We start from the raw sequence: 21438 nt of genomic DNA, 5'->3' as shown, positions 1-21438 counted from the left end.
AAAAGATCTACCACTGTGATCAAGGTGTCGTGCTGACTTGAGGGAGAAATGACTTGTTCATTATATATTCGAGGATGAATACGAGTATGTACCTGCGCTTTTGCTGGCCCCAACAAAACGCCGTGCGCCGATTGTGCTAGGGTAGAGTAATCAAGACCTTGACGCCTGTAGTCCATACCCCAACCAAGCAGAAAGGCGCTGATACGTCCTGGCAGACCGTGTCCCCCCATAGTGCTGCAGAAAGCATGCTCTGGGCAAAATCTACGCATCCCCGGCAGGACGATGGCAGAATTCAACAGCGCCATTGTGCCGTAGAGCTCCCTCCTCTTCGTAGTCAAAATTCGCTGCTCAGCGCGTGGCCCACATATGATTGCATGATGGCAGACTGCGCATCTGAAATGGTGTCAGGCGAGGGCTTCCGATGCTGGCAGGAGCCTGTCGCCATGCCTTCCCTCCCGCCACGCATGCCTGCAGCTGAGCCGGGGTGACGATGTGGCGGAGCGAGCAGAAATCCACCGTGGTGCCGATTGTGCACATGATTGTTCCCAGCAGCCAATTCATTGTCGGGCTGAGTGAACCATTCTTTACCGATTGCTCATTCATCACCTGTCCAGGAAGATGCCGAGAAACTCTTCCCTTGACACGCCGCCCTTGTCCTCCACATCAAATTGTTCCACCATGCTCCTCAGCTCGTTGTCAGGCACGTCCTCGCCAAGCTCCTTGACCACTGTTCGCAGATCTTCAATCGTGATGACGCCCTTGCCTCCTTTGTCGAACAGACTGAATGTTTTGAGGAGTTCTTCTCGCGGGTCTCGCGCGGCGACATATTTCGCGGCTATAGACTGAAAACCTTCTCTGCTCAGACGCAGGTCGACAACGCCCGGGGATTGGCTCGGCGGTGGCTGGTTCGGTATGGCGGGAAGAGGCGTCCATTGGGGCTTTGGGTGTGCAGCGGACTTGAACGCGGATATTAATTCGCTCCGTGGTATGTTGCTGAACCCGAGCGCTTGGAGGGCGTAGCGAAATTCGCTGAAGTCTAGGGTATCGTCCTTGTTCATATCAAATAATGAGAACTTGAAGAAGTGATGGTCAGCCACGTCGCAAATTACTGAGCGATATAGATCTCGACAGCGAAGTTGACACCTGCGGCCTTCTGCGCTTCGTCAGCACGGAGATGTTCGTACTTACACAATCGTTGATCTCGCTCCTGTGCTCGTCGCTAATCTGCTCCCACGGATCTGAGTGATTTGGTGGTTGCGCTGGAGGAGCAAAACGTCCCGAGGGCCGCGACGTCGAACCCGGCCGTATTGAGAGGTTGTGCTGGGGATTTCTGTCGGCGTAATCGTTCATGCTGCCACCACCACCATATGTATTCATCCTGTGCTGCGAAGAGGCCGCCATGGCCGCCAAGGTACAGTATTGAGTCGCAACGCCGGAATCGTCAGCAAGTCAGCGAGTCAGGCAATCGACCGCTGACCAATTCGGAGAAGTAAAAGGGCTCTTCTGCGTGTAATGCGACCGCGTTGACTGTGTCGTGCTCTGAATGGCGCAAGCTGGAGAGAATGGCTGGTCGCGAGAGTTGGTGGTCTCTGCTGGAAATCGCAAACGTGCTGCCGCTTTGTGCGCCAAACTATGCTCTGCAAGGATGACAGACCAGACCCGTGAGAATAATCAATGAGCTGCAGATGAATGCGGCGACGAGCAAGACCGAGGCTTAGGAGGCGATCGTGGGGGTTGCCGTGTGCTCTGTGTGTTGGCGATGCAGCGTCTTCGACGGCAGCGCGACGCTGGCAGCCAATCAACCCAGCGCCGTGCAGCGCGTCTCCGGGGGCTGCTCCCCGCGGTTGATGCGCGTTGCTGTGCAAGCTTGTCGCGGTTTCCACTTTGCGCGTGCGACGGCTGCAGTTGCAGTGTTCCAATGCACAAACACTGTATGCTAAACACTGTGTCTCCCTGCTCTGCTGCCTGACTCAAAAGCCTCGCCCGAGTCTGCCTTGCTTAACAATTGGGCCTCCAAGGCCTCGCATGCGCTCATATAAAATGCCACCTGGTTCCCAGCCTCCAGCAAGCAGTCCCGACCTCACTCGCTTCTTCACACGCTCGACTCAACTCCAAACTCCATCAGTGACAACCATATCGCGAGATACGTGACCACGGTCTGCATTCTGCGTGCTGCGTGCCTGCTCGTCGTCTCCTGCTGGTGGTGTTTCTCTTGTGCCAATCGTCGTGTCAAATTGGTGCCTGGTGGCTGCGCTCTGAAGTTGTCCGTGTGCTGAAGTGCTCTTGGTCGGGCTGCTGTGACTGACGACGTGTCTGTGCAACAACGGTGCTCAGTGCCGGTGGTGACTCTCCTTTTGCCTGTTTGACAGTGTGTCGTCTCCTCAGGTCTCCTCAGGTCTCCTCAGGTCTCGAGGTCCCGAGGTCGTTCGCCAGTGGCAGCGCAAAGGCCGCCAGCGACCTGGAGAGCACTGGAGCTCGCCGCCCCACCTCGACAGCTTTCGCGTCTCCTGAGTGGCTGAACCGCGTCGAGGCCTGACCCAGCCCGGCCTGGTGCAGCAGCTCAAGCTGTGCGCGAACTGGCCCCGTCCCAGAAAAACACTTTGCCCTTTGCCTGCTGCTCGTCGTCACGACTCCTGCTGCTTGTTTTTGGAGCTCCCCATCCACCATCACCATCCGACCCCAGAGCGTCGCCCAGAGCTGCCGCCCCATCCACGGCCGCCCTCTGACTGACCGACCTCATCTCGTCCTTTCCCTGCTTCCCCCTCTTAATTCTTTTTCGCGTCCGTCCTTTCCCCTTCCCTCGCTGCTTGCCTCTTGCGACGGGCACCACCACCTCCTGCGCCCTCTCTCTCAGGCAAGGGTTTCCCAAAATTTTGCCAACCCCAGGCTATTTCGCGCTTCCCCAGGCGTCGTATCCTTGCGCATCTCCTTTTCCATCCGACGACTACTGCGGTATCTCAATTGAAGTCCAGCCCGTTGGCGACGACCTGCAGCTCTCTCGTCCGCTCAACCCGTCATCGTGCGACATTTGACGCGCCACGAGACCCAGACTCCCAAAAGTCTTTCCGTTCTTTCCGCCTCGCTTTCCATGTCTTCCTCGTCTTGATAGCAGCTCTCAGTCGACCACATCACACGCGCTGCACGCGATCGTCTCCCCTTCTCAGCGAGCCATCACTGAACGATCATCATGTCGTTCGGCGGCTTCGGTAGCGGTGGCGGCTTCGGCAGCAACACCAACACTACTTCTGGTGGCTTCGGCGGCTTCGGCGGCAACACTACAAATAATACAACATCCGGTACGTAATACACCCTGCGCGATAATCTCCGTCTGGCGTTCCATGCGCTCCCATTCGCCTTCGTTTTCACAACGGGCATCCCTGACCTCCCTATTTGCAGGGTTTGGAGCCAACAACTCTGGCGGCTTTGGTACGTCCGGCACTACTGGCGGAGGTCTCTTCGGCGGAGGTGGTACCGGCACCACCTCTGGCTTCGGCTCCAACACGGGTAAGCCCTGGCGACCTATGGGAGTTCATGCGTATGCATTCGAGACTTGTGTGACTAACAGCATCGTAGGCGCCTTTGGTTCTACTGCCAGCTCCGGGTTTGGTGCCAAGCCTGCGTTTGGTAGCACCCCAGCGACATCAGCCGGCGGCGGTCTCTTCGGCTCGTCCACGACAGCGACAACCGGCGGTGGCTTCGGCGGCTTCGGCTCCAACAACGCGACCAACACCACATCTTCCTTCGGAGGAGGCACAAGCGGCGGTCTCTTCGGTGGTAGCAGCGCGGCGAAACCCGCCTTCGGTGCTACAACGGGAACAACTGGTGGTGGCCTCTTCGGTAGTGGCACCGGAACAAGCACGACAGGAGGGTTCGGCGGTTTTGGCAGCACCAACAATGCCCCTGCTAGCACTGCTCTAGGTGCCGTCGGAGACCCTCCTGGCACTGCAGCCATCACGAACTTCCAGCCGTTCGTCGAGAAGGATTCAGCGACCAGCAGTGCACAGAATTCATTCCAAAACATCCTATTTGTGGACCCCTACAAGAAGTGGTCTGCAGAAGAACTGCGCCTCGTCGATTACGCTCAAAACCGCCGCTACGGCGGTACTGGTGGCGGCGGTGCTTTTGGCAGCACCACATTCGGTGGTGGTTTCGGCGCCACGGCCCAACAACCCGCGGCCACCAGCGGCTTCGGCACGACCAACACCACCTCAACTGGAGGTGGTCTGTTCGGCAGCACTCCTGCAGCCAGCAGTGGAGGGCTCTTTGGCCAGTCCAACACCGGCACAACAGGCACAACTGGAGGTTTTGGTGCCTCATCCGGCACTGGTGGATTGTTTGGCAGCAAGCCGGCTGCAACGACTGGTGGTTTGTTTGGTGGCGGCACCACTGCCACACAAAGCCAACCGTCTGGCGGCCTCTTTGGCTCCAATCCTGGCACGTCATTTGGCAGCACCAACACCGCGACTGGTGGCTTTGGAGCCACGAACACCACTGGAGGTGGCCTTTTCGGCGGCGGTGCGACACAGCAGCCCAAGCCCGGTGGTCTCTTCGGCGCATCGACCACTACTCCAGCCACTGGAGGGTTTGGCAGCGGTGGCTTTGGAACGACCACTACTGGCGCCGCAAACACTGGCGGTGGTCTCTTCGGCGCACAAAACAATGCAGCCACGGGCCAGACAGGTGGTGGCTTGTTCGGCAGTGCTCAGAACAACCAGCAGCAGAGCGCAGGCACTGGATTCGGCGGCTTCGGCGCCCAGCCACAGCAGCAATCCGGTGGCCTTTTCGGCAGCAGCACGCCTCAGGCAAAGCCTGGAGGTCTCTTTGGCTCCGGCACAGCGACTACTGGCACTACTGGCGGAGGTCTCTTCGGTGGCGGTGCCAGTACCACAACGACCGGAGGTTTCGGGCAGCCCGCCCAAGGCCAGAGTGGTGGTCTCTTTGGCAACAAGCCTGCCACTGGTGGCGGCCTATTTGGCTCGTCCACTACGACCAACAACACTGGCGGTGGTCTCTTCGGTGGCATGAACCAAACCACCCAGAACCAGGGCCAATCAGGCGGTCTCTTCGGCAACCAGAACAAGCCCGCTACTGGCGGTGGTCTCTTTGGGAACAGCACACCTGCTACTGGTGGGGGCCTTTTCGGCGCAAGCACAAACAACCAACAGTCTGGTGGACTCTTTGGCAATTCGACGAACCAGCAGCAGCAGTCCAACTCCCTCTTCGGCGGCTCCATGGGAAACCAGTCCACGCCCACTGCTTTGACCGCTAGTGTGAACGACCCCTCTGCTTACGGAACTTCGCTGTTCGGCAACATCGGCAACAACGAAGTCACCAACCCCGGCCCCTTGGCGACTCCAATTGGCAAGAGGCAGGCAAAACGTCCATCAATCCTGCCTATGTACAAGCTGAACCCCTCCTCTGCTTCACGTTACGCGACGCCCCAGCGCAAGGGCAATGGCTTTGGATTTTCGTACAGCACCTACGGAACCCCAGGAAGCCCTTCCAGTGTCGCTAGCACCCCCGGTGCTATGTCTCAGAGCCTCCTTGGCGGCGGAAGTCTGACTCGTAGCCTTGCTAAGAGCATCTCGAGTAACAGTCTCCGTCGCAGCTTCAACGTCGAAGATACTTTGCTGGCACCGGGTGCATTCTCCGCAAGCTCCGGCTCTCGCCTTTATGGGAGCAACAGTGTGAAGAAGCTTGTCATCAACCGTGAGCTGCGCTCCGACCTCTTCTCCACGCCGACCAAGGACAAACCGCTGCAGGAGACCCCCAACGGGTCGAGAAAACTGAACAAGCGCGTCAGCTTCGAGTCCAACACCATTGAGGCTATCGAGAACGGAGAGGAGGCTGCCACTCCCCAAGCAAGCAATGGCACAAACGGAGTCTCTCCGATCAGCTCATCCCAGCCCGAGACCGAGCAGGTAAAGGGCAATGAACTGGCTATCGTCGAGGAGGAGCCTCAGTCACCAGCGGTCAACGCTTCTATCGAGACCGGTGATGGCGAGCCTGGTCAGTACTGGATGAGCCCGAGCAAGGAGGAGATCCAGAACATGAACCGCGTCCAGCGCCAGCGGGTCGCCAACTTTACCGTCGGCCGAGACAATGTTGGCTATGTCAAGTTCAAGGTTCCCGTCGATCTGACATCCATCAATCTCGATGAGCTTTTTGATAACATTGTGATCCTCGTGCCGCGAACAGCGACGGTCTACCCGAACCCTGCGAAGAAGCCTCCGGTCGGTAAGGGATTGAATGTCCCTTCGCTCATCAGCCTCGAGAATGCCTATCCACGAAAGTCACGTGGCAAGACGACGTCCGTCAAGAAGCATATCGAACGTCTCAAGAGGATCGAGAACACAACTTTCGAGAGCTACGTGGAAGAGACCGGCCAATGGACCTTTTCGGTTGAGCATTTCACTACATACGGTCTTGATGACAGCGATGAGGAAGACGAGACCACTGAGCAGGAGCCTGTCGCAGCACCCCCTCGGGCGAGCCAATGGAATTCTTTCGCTGCGTCATCAGATGCTGGCTCGGCAGAAGACGAAGAGCTGTACGAGTTTCGACGCAGCCAAAGCCAGATCCCTGGCGCTTTTGATTCCAATCTGGCATATGAGAGTGACGAGCAAGAAGAGATGGCTGAGCGCAAGCAGAGCAAGCCGTCTTTTTTAGCTGAGCGCTCCGTGGGTTCGGCGTCCAAGGCCCTTGTCCTTCGTGACGAGGAGGACGTCGAATATGCGACGTTCGAGGCATCTGAAGATGCGAGTGCTTCCCTCGAACAGCATCAAGCCATGGAGCAAGATGACTCGTTTGCTGCTGAGGTCCAAGACATGGTCCAGGAAACCCCGGCTGGCATCATGAGAGCAAGAATGCGTGCCATCAGGGATACGTCGACGCCCGTGAAGATCCAGGTTGCTGCCGGAGACGACTGGCAGGACATGCTCACCAAGTCTGTCAGCCCCCAAAAGCGCGACAGAGCCCTTCTCAAGAGCATCCACGAGAACGACAGATATCGCGCCGTCGCCGAGAGCAGCAAGACCGACCTTTTCCACAAAAAAAGAGTCGTTTCAGATGGACGTGGCTTCGCTACTAGCATCGATCTGATGAACTCACTCTTCGACAAGGCCAAGGCGCCTGTCCAGGCCCCCCAGGCGCCGCATCGGCCACAGGGTGTTAAGGTCGGTTGCTAATTAATTTTTGTCCCTTTCCTCGGTGCGGATGTGTTTTAGGATTGGCTTCACACGATCTACGCTGGCTTTCTATTTCAGACAAAAGATTGAATATATTAACTAAGTTTTCTCTCATATTGCAGTGGCCCTACAAGCGTGTTACGAAGACCATGACCAAGAGTGACATGAACGCCTCCGAGCGACAATGGCGCGATACCATGCGGCCTAACTGGGGTCCCAGTGGGGCACTGGTTTTTGCTGCCACCCCGGATCACTCTGCGTTCAAGCGTTCAGGGAGGATAACAGAAAAGAATGGCTTGATGACAGTGACCAAGAACGGCATCGTCACTGAGTCTCAAGATATCCGGATAGCGAAGTTCACGAACGAGATGTCGGCTAGGTCGTTAGCCTTGCACCAGAGGCTCAGCAAGGTTGTTCTTGTAGATGGCATCCCTTCTGTGCACCTCGACCGGGCCACGAAGTTGAAGGATTTCGCTGTCGGCGGAGATGGAGGCAAGAACACCGCTGCCGATCACGAACGCCTTGTCTGGGAACTGGCGAGTGTCCTCTTTGATGCAGCCAAGATCCCCGCTGATCTTCACAATCACCCGGCGGCCGCTGAGATTCTCCGACGCGACGAGCTCTCCCGCTTCTGGGAAGGCATGGTTGAGTCCCAGACCAGCAAAGCCGTTGCCATGGCTGCTTCGAGTGAAGAAAAGGCTCTGGCCGCACTTTCGGGCCACAAAAAAGCCGAGGCTTGCAAGCACTTGTTGGAGGGCAAGAACTTCCGCCTGGCCACCCTCGTTGCGCTGATTGGAACTAGCGACGATGTGAAGCGCGACATGCGGGACCAGATACGCGAGTGGCAAGACGCGCACGTCCTCGTTGAGTTCTCGCAACCCATCCGGGCACTGTACGAGATGCTGAGCGGGAACGTTTGTGCATGCGAAGGTGTCAAAGGCGCAGTTGAAAACCGGTCCGAGCCTTTTGTCATCTCCCGCCGCTTCGGTCTGAATTGGCAGCAAGCATTTGGCCTGAGACTCTGGTACGCAATTTCGTCAAATGGACTTATTGCAGACGCGGTCAAGAGATTCAGAGACGACATTGCACAAGAGAAAGAAGATGCCCCCGTCAGCTGGTATCTCGAGAGCGGCATAGCAGGCATCTGGAACGACCCAGATGTCAAGAGCCGCCAGGATCTTCTGTGGGGTCTGTTGCAACTCTACTCTGACGAAAGGTGCGATCTCGAGGCCGTCCTTCAGCCTGAGAACTCTCAACTTTCGCCACTCGATTACCGCCTAAGCTGGCAGCTTGGCCAGGCTCTTGTCAGCTCTGGTCAGGTCTCCTTCGGCGCAGATGCAGACGAGAAGGCAGATGCGATGACCATTGCCTTCGCCTCCCAATTGACAAATGAGGGCCACTGGCTCGAGGCGACATTCGTGCTGCTGCACCTGAGTGATCCCCTGGCGCGAAGCAGAGCTGTCCAGGAACAACTTTGCCGCCACGCCGGACACATCGGCGGCGAGGACTCGAGCAGTTTTAAGAAGCTCGTCGAGGACTACAAGATTCCCACACAATGGGTCTGGCACGCCAAGGCGCTGTTCATGAGGAGCGTCAAGAAAGACCCGACAGGCGAGGTTCAATGCCTGCTACGCGCCGAGTCCTTTGCCGACGCTCACCGCACATTTGTGAAGGAGGTGGCTCCTGTGACGATCATCCAGCGCGACTACGATGCGCTTGCAGACGTGCTGCGGCAATTTGAAGGCAGGCATGCGCGCGTTCCCGAGTGGAACATAGGCGGCGAGGTGTACAAGCTGTTCCTCGAGCTCATGGGCTACCAGCGACGCCACGAGCAGCCTCCTTCAGAGCTTGTCAGTGCGCTCCTGGAAGGACTGCCAGCGATGCATGGCAATAGCCCTGAGGCGGGCATCACCGAGTATGCCGCTCTAACCGACATGGCTGCTGAGGTTGCCAAGGTTGTGGCGGGCATGGCCAAGATTGGCCAGGTAAGTCTTATCTCTCCTCATGAACGCTTCCCGTCATGCGGTGTGTGCTTTGAAGTAGCGAAGTTACTGACCCGAGTCTTCTCATATACAGATGGAGCACGAGAGAATTCTCCACCTCCCGCTTACCGAGGATGTCTTGCTGCGACACTCGCGAGACCTGGCGTGGTCGCACTACACGAGCATCATGGCTGGACATTGAGAGCCATTCAGATGGGCGCTAGGGAAATATAGGGAATGCTGTAGGATCTTGAGCGAAGGCGAACGTGATCCCCACGTAGAAAGACGACGAAGAATTGGAGAAGAAATACGCAAAAAACTTTTGGTGGGGGCAACAAAGGACCCGAAATGCACGCGACAGAGTCCCTATCTCGGCACGACTGCTGGATTATGTGGAAGTCGGCTGACCAGAGCGCGCCACGCCGTCTCTTGTCAATTATATGTAGCAGTAGATAGATACTTAATGAGCCCCATGGAGGCGTGTGTACACGTCTTTTGAACAAAATCAGTGCCTATTTCTTCTGGTCTGTGCATGTGTGAATATGAGTCCCGTGTATGCGCCGTGTGTCGTGGGACGTGTCTACGCCCCCGTGTTCAAAAGCACACCACAGCAGTCAGCCAGTTAGCTTGAGAATGCTTGTGCGCGCAAGGCCCTCACAGCACGTGCACGGGACAACAACAACAACAACAACCTGAGGATTGCGTGCGTGGCAGGATGTGTGGAGCAAGGGGGGAGTTCTTTGAATGGTGTTGCTTACTGTTCCGGGGTACACTCTGTTGTTGAAGGCCGATCCCTGGGGAAATTTGGTGAGAGCTGCTGCCGATCCGGCCGATGTGTCGTATTGCATCGGGCTCAGGAGCAAGGAGGATTCGGAGCAGTGCTGCCCAAAAAGAAATGCAGCTCTAGCTGGTAGACTGCTATATGGCACATGTATTGAGTAGGAGCACAAGTGAGGAGCCATCTTGCAGTTCTCGCGGGAGCCCGGGTTTCGGAGCACGGTGGATCTCTGTGTGCACGGCGCCGGGGCGAGGTGGGGCCGGCCGCCGGAATCGTGGACACACCCAATGGTTTGAACACAGCTTCGTTTGGCGAGTTGCGGTTGTGCCTGGCAGCGCATTGCGAGCCGGTCTGTATTTCGTCCATAGTCTACGTATGTCCTGCAGGCACAACCACGTCGCAGATCTTGGTCGGGCCCGGGGGGCAGCGATCTCATGTCTAGCGGGGTTCCTTTTTTCCGACGGCCGGTACAGTAATCGGGTGGGGATTGGGTGACAACTCGACTGTTGGCGGTTGATCTCACAATTAGCAACCAGCGCGACAGGTCGTAGGATGCGCCGGAGAGTGACTGGCAGAGGATGGAGTCAGGCTGACAACGGCGATAAGTCTTGTGCAAGTTGGCTATCTGCGGAAGACACCTGCACCCTGATCGCGGGAAGGAGCCGGTGTCGGGCTCGTTCCTTCTCTGCAGGTCTTGAGAACGAGACCCTTTGCATCTCCTCTCTTCTGGATGTCTTGGAGATCCAAAACTTGCGATACCAACAGGACTGAGGAGGCCTACCTATCCTAACACGCAGATATTGCCGACAAACACACACAGAGAGTGGCGGCACGTTGCTGAGATCGATCGACAGGGCCGCGTTACACTGCGCTCCCAAGCTCTATTCCACGTCACCTTGAACGCCTCACAAGACGTCGGCAAACTGTTATCTCCCCGGCTTGTGCAAGGAGGCACAAGCTCTGGGCTAGGAGCCAACAACACCTCGGCCTGCCAACGCCAAGAGCAGGCGGCAACTCTTGACAACTTCAAACCATTCACTCTGGATGCACACCCATAAGCACATGGCGGCGTCGCCCCCAAACAGCACGCCCGACCACATCAATGGCCTTCGCGGCGGCGGTGGCGGCGGCGGCGAAGACGACGACGACCTGGTACACCGTCGCGACTCCAACACGACGACCAACGGCGACGATGATGGCCACGCCGAGAACGGGCCTCGCAAGCGCCGTCGCATCCCAGTCGCCTGCAGCTGGTGTCGTGCCCGCAAGTCTCGTGTAAGTCACGCCCGGACACCCTGATGTGATGATGTCCAAGTATTCATGCAGAGCATCGTGCTGACAATCAAGCTTCCAATAGTGTGACGGGCAGCGTCCAAAGTGCGGCTCGTGCGAGGCACAGGACATCGAATGCATCTATGCACAGAACCCTCCTACTGCCAACGCAACCGTGCCCAAGGTGTAAGTCTACACGTGCGATCTGCTGGTGCAAGTCCTAGATTGCTGGTCATGCTGACATGGCTCGTCGCCGGCAGCTTCCTTGATCTCGTCGAAGCTCGTCTTTCTGCTGTCGAGCGTGATCTGCGCGTGCTCAAGGGCAAGAACTCCCAGACTGGTCTCTTGACGCCAGCGCACATGCCATTTCGTGACGAGAACAACCAGTCACCCACGGCCCAGACTGGCCCCGGCATCGAAGTCTCGGTGGCTGCGGATGACGACGACGATGCGAGCTCCGTGTACTCGCCCGATGTCACTGACGGGATTGGCAGCATCGAGTTTGCCGCCGAGGAAGACTCTGCTGCATACTTTGGTAGGAAAATACCACATCAGGACTATCCGGGGATGCCTATGATCTCTAACCGTCTTCTTAGGCCCAACATCGAATATCGCATTCACACGTGTGATCCGTCGTGCCATAAGCACAGTGATCAAAGACCCGCAACGCACGGGACCACTCTCCCCATGTCCCGACGATGACTTGCAGAAACACAGACCTCCATTGGCCGTCTCAAGGCCGCCATCACCACCATCCCATGCACGCAAAGTCTCATGGACAGGACGAAGGAGCAGTCCCGAGACATTTCACATCCCTCCAGAGGAGGAGACAACACGGCTCATTAGGAGATACTTCAGCGACACCGGCCTTTTATTTCCATACATCCACGAGGAGACATTCTGGAAGACCTACCTGAGTGCTCGAGCCTGTCGCTTTCGAGGTGTCAAGAAGAGCTGGCTGGGCCTGCTCAACATGGTCATGGCGATGGCCATGAGCACAGACATGGATGCTGGCATGAACGCGGCGGAACGGGCTGTTCACGGTGACGTCTTTCTAGGACGAGCTAAAGCGTTGTGTGTAGGCCAGATGATGACTTCGGCTTCTGTTGAGACAGGTGTGTTGAGCTTTCCAGAAGCCTTGAGGATGCTTGCTAACTCGAGATCAATGCGACAGTGCAGGTCATGCTCCTGATGACCCAATACCTTCAAAGTACCCAACGTTCCATACGAACATGGACTGTCCATGGACTCGCAGTGAAAGCCGCCCTCCAACTCGGCCTTCACTCTGAAGAGGCGCTGAGACGACACGCGCCCCTTGAGCGGGAAACACGGATCCGGACTTGGTACGCTTGTATCATTCTTGATCGTACTCTGTGCATGACCTTTGGACGGCCGCCCGCGATCCCTGAAAGCTATGTCCGGACCCCGCTTCCCGCTCATTACATGGAATTTTCTAGCCAGAACAAGGCCGTCCCATGTTCTTGGTCTACTGAAGAAGTTAGCACAGCATTCTTCAACGTTACGATGTAGGTCGGATTCTAATCACATGCTATGCTCCCTACTGACTTGCAAGGCAGTTCGCTACACCAAATAATGTGCAAAGTCATTGACATGCTCTACGCCCATAACATTGGCTGCAGCACACCGACACCGCTAGCTGATACTGCTTCTGTGATTCTCCAGACGGAACAGCAGCTCGTGTCATGGCGGTCATCACTACCAGCCAGCCTGAAGCTTGTCAACGCGGATGAGCTCGCAGCGGACTCGGGCGTACTTTCACTACAAAAGAAACTCCGGGTCATCTTGACGCTACGATATCACAATCTGCGCATACTGGCGCACCGTCCAATACTGGACCGTTACCTAGAGCTTCTCCAGGGCTCTGTGCTGGATCCGCACGAGGCTTCCGTGCTTTGGCAGATCAGTCATCGAAGCAAGAGCAGTTGCTTTCAGTCTGCCGAGGTCATCGTCAATGTAGTATCTACGACGACGCATTCGTCAGCAGAGCACAGAAATCTGCTGGGAGCCTGGTGGTTTACGTTGTACTACAGTAAGAGGGCCACCCCTGTACTGGTTCACCCGATCCTAACTAAATTTTCCTGTGTAGCGTTCAACGCAGCTTTGACCCTCGTGGCCATCATGATATCCGAAGATGTCAACCCACTGGACTTGGACAACCAAATGCCACTACCAAGGAATGGCAGTGCATCCGTGACTCACAAGCAGAAGACGGTGCTGAATCAAGCAATTGAATGTTTGCCGCTGATAGACCATCGCAACCCGGTGATTGAGAAGTGTACAAAATTCACATCCGCACTGAGACACTGCGCTCAAGGATTTCGTAGGTCATCCTTCTCATCCGAGCAGATACTCGACTTGCCAGATCACACGGCTATGACAAACATGCTGACCAGAACATCGCGTAGCTCGACCAAGGCAGCTCCATCACAATAACATGCTTCAAATATCAGCACAGACCCTACCCGCGGGAAGTCGACGGCACTCGATGTTCGAAGTCCCGCCCAGCACAAGCACGATGAACAGTAGCGGAGGCATGGCGATAGGCAATCATCACATGCCTGCTGGCCTCAGCATTCCAGCTTCGGCGGCCATGCTGCCTCCGCCGGCGGGCGCGGCCAGCTTCTTGCCTCCCGAATTCGACTTTTCGGACATGAGTCTTGATCTGACGGATATGATGGGCTACACAGAGCCAGGCTTTATCGACAACATGCCCACATCGGATCTGGTATGGTAGCCTGTTATGTTTCAAGTCAGAAACAGGTCCTTTAAGCCTGCCTTGTCCTCACCACGTGGCCAATACTTGGAATGTGGCATACAACTTTTTGGGGCCCACTTCATGCTATGGCACTCTGCCTGGATCTGGAATACATTTGTAAAGAGAGCGAAATTCTATTTGGCGTTGATTGGTTTATCAGTTCAGAATGGAAAGACGAACGACTATTGCTGGGTCTCGGTTTTGCCGCACCCTAATCACTCTGCACGTTGCAAATAACAGTCGTTCGAGGAACGGATACAGGTGACATGAAAATAGTAGCATTTTGACTACTTCATCTTAACCTCTAGCTTGTAGAATACATTTGCCAGGCCAGCGCTTGGTGATGCTCCAACTATGATTCCAGTTCAAGTATATATCCTCGCAGTAGGTATTTTGCCCATTTCCGTGTATCATTCCTTAGTCAACACATACTTAGACACGAGGAACGCCGTGAGGGTGGACAGGGCCGGGGAGGCTAGGAGGACCCGGCGGCTTAGGGGGTCCGGGAGGCTTGGGCTTTCCGTAGGTCGAGTCGAGCTCGCCCCAGCGCATGTTGCTGAAGGAAACCTCGGGGAATGGCTCGACCTTGACGACATTGGTCGGGTTGCCCTCGGTCGCGTCACAAGGGCCGGCACCCTGCGCGGCACCGTCGAGCCACTGCATGTTGCCGCCGGCGTCCCACCAGACCGAGAAGGCGAGGACCATGCCGCGCTTCATCGCATCGCCCATGCCGACCAGGCCGCCGAGCCTCGTGAAGGGCCCCGCTCCGGTGGCGTCGCAGAACTCCTGGGTCATGGAGTCGACGGCGGGGATGCCGGGCTTGTTGACCGTCTCCGAGTGGATGACCTTGCCGTCCTGGACGTAGAGGCGGACAATCTCGAGGAGGTTGCCCTTCTTGTCGGCCGGGAACTGGGTGACGACGGTGATCTTGCGGGTCGTGTCGACGTCGAACTGCTTGCCCCTGCCGTAGTAGTCGGTCTGGTTGTTGCGGTACGCGTTCCAGCCGCAGCCGGGCTTGTCGCAGACGCCCTCGCGCGAGCACTCGGCGGCGTTCTTGCACTCGTAGACGCCCGTCACGTTGCAGGTGTGCGGCGCAATGTGCGTGGCCCGGCTGTTGGCTTCCCAGATGTCCATCTCGTTGCAGCAGGCGCCGTAGCCCTTGATGTTGGCCTGTGGGGGGGTTACTTTTGTTAGTTGGCTTGGCCGGCACGATGAAAGGGCGAGGGTGAACAGCCCAATGGGCCCTCTCAAAAGAACAAGGGAGTTTCGGTTTACTTACCTCGCCGTTGATAAAGGGGGTTGTGTAGCACTGGGCATCGCAGTAGCCCGTGCCCCAGTAGGCACCGCCCTTGTTGAGCGGGCTCTTGCCGCCGTCGGCCTCCATCTCGGAGAGGTAGAGGGCGCCGTTCATGCCGCAGGGCAGCTTGCGGCCGTCGACGTCAAAGGCGAACTCGCCGCCGGTGAACTTTGTCATCTCGTACTTCTGCTCCGTCTTGTCGAGGAGGTAGACGCGCGGGGAGACGGTGTTGCCGTCGACAATCATCTGCAGGCGCAGCGAGTCGCCGCTGGTGGTGACGCCGTACTTTGAGTAGTCGGAGACGCCCTCCATGATGCAGTTCTTTGCGCAGGCCTCCTTTGTCGGGCAGACGGTTGCGTTGGCCGGGTTGCCCCAGGTGCCGCAGTCGAGGCTGCTGCCGACCTGGTGGACCGGGTGGGCGAGCGAGTCGAGCACAATGAAGTTGGTCTCGGGCTTGCAGCCCTTGGCCTTTGTGCAGCGGTACGTCGTGATCTTGGGGTGGACTTCCTTGCCGTTGGGCTTCTGGGCGGCGGCGAGGCCCAGCAGGACCGTGGCGCCCAGCAGCAGCATGTTGCGAGCCATGGCGGAGGAGGATTGCTCGACGGGCAAGTGAGTGGGCAACTCGACTCGAGTATAAGTGGCAAACGGGCCAATCACCAGGCAGGCAGCTGGAGGAAAGAAACGAGGCACAACCGAGAGAGAGGCGTATAGTCTCGAGGAGCTGGCAACCCTGCTGATCCACGGAACAACTCTCCAGGAAACATGTCGCGGCGGCCAGCTATATATCTATGGCACGCGCAAGCTGGGCCGTCACTTGTTCCCCCGGGCCGGATACCACCACATGTTGACCAGGACTCTTTTTTTTTTTCTCTCGCCTCCTCCACCATCTCCGCATTCCCCAGGGGTATCGCACCCCCAGATCGTGACCCCATTTGCGCAGCAGACCATTAGCAAGGTAATGCAACCCTCCCCTCCGCTCTCCCGCACGCGCCAGGCTTCCCAGGTCGTCGCCGCCGGCACTAGGCCGGGGTGCGTCGACATGTTGTGCGGAGAGGGAGGGTTGAAGAACCCGTGCCATGGAACATGTGCCGCCGCATTCCCAGATCGGGCAATCCCACACCCCCATCTGGGATCTCGGCCCCGGATTCCGCACCCCACACTCGCCTGCTTCTATGGGACTAGGGTTTGTCGGTTGCTTTGGCCCCTGGCAATGTTCACAGGTGGTCGACGATGAAATATGTCTGGTGACGAAAAAGATCGGACGACCGTCCCCTCCCCCCGACTCCGCTCACGGGTGTATAAGTCTCCTGACCCCCCCTTTTCGACCCGTCTCGACCACTTCAGCCCCAGATCCCCACCTGTAGATGCTCACGACATTTGCCGACGGTACCTGACCCTCGCCAGATCCGAGCCAAGGATCTGGGCATGGCTCTGCATATTACTGGACGGCTGGGCAAATATCTGGACTTTGGGCTTACTATATGGTGCATATTTCCACACACACACACACACTTCGAAGGACGGCCAAGGGTGGACCCTGGTTCCTGCCAGCGGTACGACCACCGATTGCCGGATCACGCCTCCGCGAAATGTGCTCTGACTCGCCCAACGAGCCCCGGTTCCTGCATCCTTTTCGCCCCTGGGGGAGCCTACCTCTCTGCAGGCTAATGAACGTGGCGTGGGATGAGGGAGCATCGCGGGTGCTGTGACGGCACATCGGACGGCAACTCCTACTTGGACCTGATCTGCTTGTCCAAGTTTTCCATTTCTGTCCGCGCATACATATGTACGACTACGTCGCCGCCTCCACCATTCCCCGTCTCCTTCTCTCTCGTCAAGTCTTGGCCTCACCCATGGCCGGCTCCAGCCGGGCCTTGTCCCCCTCCCTGCCTTCTGTCATTGGCACACACCCGCACAGTGGCTGGGGCCTGGGCATGTGACCGTGTTGCCTAGTCTGGATAGATACCTACATAGTGGAGGTAGCTACGTCACATGCAGGCATCTTCCTCCTGGGCAGCTCGAAGTTGGTAAAATACGCTCAGTCCCCGCCTGCAAAACATTTTGCGTGGCGCTCAGTGGCAATCCGCCTGGGGTTTATGGCGGGCTTAGAGAACTGAGCCCAGCCGGCGGGAGCGGCTGCCGAGGTGGGCGTGTGTCGTGCTATGCGAGTGCGCTCACAGCCCAGCGACCATGTCCTCTTGACTCTTCAGCTGTAGTCTTTGGACTGATTATTTGGCCAAATGATAACATGTGTCACTTGCCGGCGTAAATGCCTGCTGATAGTTTTCCGTGAAAGATTCCGTAGTTGGCGTACAGGCCACGGCAACAGGCCGTATCCGACATACTAGGAACTGTTTCTCCGTACGCAATCTGCTGGAAGGCATGACGAGGCTACTTTCATCATGAAAAATATGGCTGACAAGTCATGCTAACTTGTGACGCAAGGTGAAGATGCCTAGTCGCTCTGTGCGGTTTCATGTGTGCGGGCGTGGCAGACAGTCGGGTATAATCCCGGTGCGTTGTCGGGTATACAGTCTGCTCCAATGCTGCATACAGCAGCCACAAAACTGCTCCTGAGGTGTAGTCCTAAAGAGTGCGCTCACCACGCTAGTTCGGAAAGCCTGGAATACCAGATTCTGGACCATTGAGCCATGTCTCTAATTCCGCTTGAAGTATTGCACTGATTTGCGTATGTCCAGGTCGTAGGAGCTCGCCTTGGAGAACGTTCACATCCAGGAATCGACATATTGCAAAGGCGCAGAGAGACTAGATTGTGCTTGACAACTCGCAACCCTCGATGTTCTGAACACATGCTATGAGTCGGGCACGTCCTCCGCCGCTTGTCGTCAGCAGCTTTTGCCGACTACCTGCACCACCAATTCGCCGACGCATTGATTGAGCCTACTGGGCCTCGGCTAACGAAGGTGTGCCACCAGCCCTTTGGTATGTAAAGCGCATCGCCAGGCCCCACGGTTGCTTCCGATATGTGTGCATGATGGGCATCCTGCGCTTCTGGATGCCAGGTCGCTTTGTGCAATAGATCACGTTCGGGACCCTGCATCATCTCTGCCCCCCTCATAGAAGCGTGCCCACCGCTTTGCAGTATCCTTTGAATATGTTTGTAAATATCAAGAGCGACCTTGTTTGGCATGAAGCGCACGGTCTTGTGACCATGCAGCTGGCAGAAAATGTTTGGATTCGGGTCCCGATGCAGGGGAGTATACGTCGGCTGAAGTCCGAGCCAGATGCTCGAGCTGTAAATGTCGCCCTTTGGCGCGTTCTTCACTAGGTCTGGGACGGGGAGGTCGTGTCTGAGCTCTGCTGGTAATTCCCCAATGTCCGATTGGGCAATGTATAGCTGCGTGAGAAGGCTGTCCTCGTGGGCGTTGCAGTTATACTGGCTTGCGCAGGTCAACAGCTGCAGGGGAGCTTGAAACTGGTGAAACGTAGCAGGACCGTCTTGCGCTCGGGAGAGGGAAGAGCTTATGATGTCTTCCAGGGCGGGCACCTGCACTGACGAATGTCCGCGCATCCACTCGAGAAATGTATTCCAGCCTTTGCTGTGGCTCAGATCCGTTGTGAACTCGTACGGCATGTACAACTCCTCGAAGCTGCGGAAGTACTCTGTAAATGCTGGCGAGCGCTCACCATGTCCGCTTGCGAACCACTTGGTGATGGCTGGAAGGTCGTGGCCATTTCTGATGACAAGCGGTGCGGACGTCTCCCAGACAAGTGTCTTTATGGATGGGGTGTCCAGTGGTCCTTGGACTTCACTCACGCCAGAGACGGACACATCTCCGGGTGAAGTTGCAAACTTCCGCGACAGCCGGGCATCCCGTGCAAAGGGTATTGAGGTTTGTGACGGAAGTATTCGCAATGGCAACGATGATGGCGACAACCTTCTAAGAAGCATAATTTTGAGAAAAGATCTGGATCAGGGCAGCAAGGCCGTCATGGACGCAGGGCCACCACGACATTGTACCAACTGGAAAGAGCCTCCCAGCCAATGGGGTTAGTGGTCCGTGCGCGAATTCCCCACCTGCCCAGGCACGCACGGCACGGCCATGAGCAGGTGCACCAGCTTTGTGCAGGACTGTTTGTGCTTGCAAGGCGAGATAGGCACACACTGCATGGATAAGCCAGCAATTGCTGCAGATCTGGACCGACGTCGCCTCTCCACGCCGTCTACGAAGAACCACCTCACGATACGCCCCCGAGTGCTCGAAAGGAGAGCCGCCTGCCCACGTCGAACCCGACCCCCGTCTCCCTCCTCGCCCAGCGTCCGCGCCGGCCACCTTCGAGCGCTGCCCGCCTGCGACCCTCGAGGCTGTGGTCCCTGCAAACTTGCAGTGCTGCCCCTCCTCGGCCACCCGCCTCTTTCCCACCCCCGCCGCTGCGCCGCCCGCACGTCTCGTCAAGACCTCGCTCACACCGCGCCGCATCGTGTGACGGCACCGCTTATATATTCGCCTTCAGGTTCTGCTGCAGTCGCACAGCCTAGCCCCGACACGACCTGTGCTCTCCTCCTGTGCACAAACACCACCAGCACCCGTCCTGTTCTTGTCCTCGCCGTGGGCCAACCGCAAACCTGGACTCCACAATGTCGTCCTCCTCGGGGACTCCCGAATCCTGGATCTCGTCTTTTTGCTCGCTGCTCGGGCACGAGTACTTTGCCGAGGTCTCAGAGGACTTTATCGAAGATGACTTCAACTTGACAGGTCTCCAGACCCAGGTCGCAATGTACAAAGAGGCGCTCGAGGTTGGTTCTTCTGCTGTGCCCTCACAGCGTCCTTGAAGTGTCTGCTGACCACAAACCCGCCCCCAGATGATACTCGATGTCGAGCCCGAGGATGACGATGAAGAAGAGGAAGAGGAGGAAGAGGACGAGGACGAGTCAATCGAGGGCGGAAACGGCCCAATGCGCCACGGCGAACGGAGAAACCACAGCCGCATAGCTAGTGATCTCTCGGTGATAGAATCCTCTGCCGAAATGCTCTACGGTCTCATCCACCAGCGCTTCATCTGCTCTCGTGCAGGCATACAGCAAATGTCGGAAAAGTACGAGCTCGGCCACTTCGGTGTGTGCCCGCGAAGCCACTGCGAGCAGGCGAGGACGCTGCCAGTGGGGTTGTCCGACATTCCTGGCGAAGAGACTGTCAAGCTCTTCTGCCCATCCTGCCTAGATGTTTACGTGCCGCCCAACAGCAGGTTCCAGACCGTGGACGGTGCCTTCTTCGGCCGCACTTTCGGCTCGCTCTTCCTCCTCACATTCCCCGAATACGATCTGACGAAACGCGGAGCGGACGTGCTTGCTGGCGCTAGGATAACGGAGGACGACAGAGAGTCCATGCTTAACGGCATGTACACCTGCAACATCGCTCCTGGCTTGGGTCCCAACAAGATCTATGAGCCCCGGATCTACGGTTTCCGTGTTTCTGAAGTTGCGCGGTCCGGGCCGCGCATGCAGTGGCTCAGGCAAAAACCGACAGACATCACAGAGCTCGATGAGGCGCGGCGGTTCGCCGAGGAGCAACCAGACAGCGAGGATTATGATGAGAGCATGAACCTGAATGGCAGGCCGGTACGGAAATTGAGGGCACGGAGGAGAAACGGCCAGGGTGGTAGCCCTATGGAGACGAATGGTGCCAACTCCGAACTCTAGATGATGTCAAAATTGTTAGCAGACTGGGGCATTTCCACTCATCCGATATTGCAGGAGAATCACAGGCGCCGTCAGATGCATAAACTAGTCTGGCAGCTTGCATTCTGCGAAGCCTGGGAATACTGACGACCGTCAGGTCGTGATGGGTCCTGAGCAACCCAGACATAATCGAAGTCGATTGATACTGGGCGGTGGATGTGGCAGAAGACCTGCCTCCGTCTGGGTCTTTCGCGGCCGGTCCTCAATTCGGCTGAGCGATACGCCCGTATGAAGCAATGCCTCGTTGGGTCTGCTGGTGACAGCATGCGACAATTCTGGTTGGAAAGGCTTCCAGGAGAGACACATGGAATTCCACGATGGTGCCAAAAAACGGGTTTGGGGAGGGGGAGGCGGCGGCGCGTGGGGTCTCGGAGCATCATTCATCATAGACAAGTTGTACACTGCATTTTTTCGGCAAGCAGTGTTCCCTTTAATCTACCACATC

At 57.1% G+C, this 21438-nt stretch overlaps 7 protein-coding genes across 7 annotated transcripts; 3 read left to right on the top strand and 4 right to left on the bottom strand.

The window, feature by feature from the left end:
• Positions 1–602: 602 nt before the first annotated feature.
• B0I36DRAFT_367398 (uncharacterized protein) lies at positions 603–1401 on the bottom strand (the record flags this gene model as incomplete). Its single annotated transcript, XM_046159454.1, has 2 exons — positions 603–1073; positions 1189–1401. 2 exons carry the CDS (start codon positions 1399–1401, stop codon positions 603–605), a joined length of 684 nt encoding a protein of 227 aa, XP_046007125.1.
• A 1547-nt stretch (positions 1402–2948) lies between these two features.
• B0I36DRAFT_26822 (nuclear protein 96-domain-containing protein) lies at positions 2949–9542 on the top strand. Its single transcript, XM_046151243.1, has 4 exons — positions 2949–3296; positions 3397–3504; positions 3574–7175; positions 7310–9542. Exons 1-4 carry the CDS (start codon positions 3188–3190, stop codon positions 9401–9403), a joined length of 5913 nt encoding a protein of 1970 aa, XP_046007124.1. The 5' UTR covers positions 2949–3187; the 3' UTR covers positions 9404–9542.
• Positions 9525–10320, bottom strand: B0I36DRAFT_26845 (uncharacterized protein). The gene is made up of 2 exons (XM_046151246.1): positions 9928–10320; positions 9525–9777 (listed from the first exon to the last, which is right to left on the bottom strand). Exons 1-2 carry the CDS (start codon positions 10285–10287, stop codon positions 9682–9684), a joined length of 456 nt encoding a protein of 151 aa, XP_046007123.1. The 5' UTR covers positions 10288–10320; the 3' UTR covers positions 9525–9681.
• Positions 10321–10991: 671 nt separating this feature from the next.
• B0I36DRAFT_367396 (fungal-specific transcription factor domain-containing protein) lies at positions 10992–13974 on the top strand (the record flags this gene model as incomplete). The annotated part of the gene is made up of 8 exons (XM_046159453.1): positions 10992–11222; positions 11305–11405; positions 11480–11754; positions 11816–12334; positions 12394–12745; positions 12797–13269; positions 13327–13560; positions 13646–13974. The coding sequence occupies 8 exons, from the start codon at positions 10992–10994 to the stop codon at positions 13972–13974; spliced, it is 2514 nt and encodes an 837-aa protein (XP_046007122.1).
• Positions 13975–14427: 453 nt separating this feature from the next.
• Positions 14428–15874, bottom strand: B0I36DRAFT_252777 (endoglucanase-like protein; the record flags this gene model as incomplete). Its single annotated transcript, XM_046150706.1, has 2 exons — positions 14428–15165; positions 15275–15874. 2 exons carry the CDS (start codon positions 15872–15874, stop codon positions 14428–14430), a joined length of 1338 nt encoding a protein of 445 aa, XP_046007121.1.
• A 2096-nt stretch (positions 15875–17970) lies between these two features.
• On the bottom strand, positions 17971–19214 carry B0I36DRAFT_333431 (uncharacterized protein). The gene has a single exon (XM_046155219.1). The coding sequence runs from the start codon at positions 19203–19205 to the stop codon at positions 18156–18158; it is 1050 nt and encodes a 349-aa protein (XP_046007120.1). The 5' UTR covers positions 19206–19214; the 3' UTR covers positions 17971–18155.
• A 216-nt stretch (positions 19215–19430) lies between these two features.
• On the top strand, positions 19431–21052 carry B0I36DRAFT_393158 (casein kinase II regulatory subunit-domain-containing protein). Its single transcript, XM_046161458.1, has 2 exons — positions 19431–20051; positions 20118–21052. The coding sequence occupies exons 1-2, from the start codon at positions 19893–19895 to the stop codon at positions 20952–20954; spliced, it is 996 nt and encodes a 331-aa protein (XP_046007119.1). The 5' UTR covers positions 19431–19892; the 3' UTR covers positions 20955–21052.
• The last annotated feature ends 386 nt before the right edge of the window (positions 21053–21438 follow it).

The sequence above is a fragment of the Microdochium trichocladiopsis genome, assembly GCF_020744255.1.
Source record: "Microdochium trichocladiopsis strain MPI-CAGE-CH-0230 chromosome Unknown B0I36scaffold_10, whole genome shotgun sequence".
NCBI lineage: Eukaryota > Fungi > Ascomycota > Sordariomycetes > Xylariales > Microdochiaceae > Microdochium > Microdochium trichocladiopsis.
The sequence above is the reverse complement of the archived record's forward strand: the minus strand, read 5'-3'. Positions and strand labels throughout refer to the sequence as shown.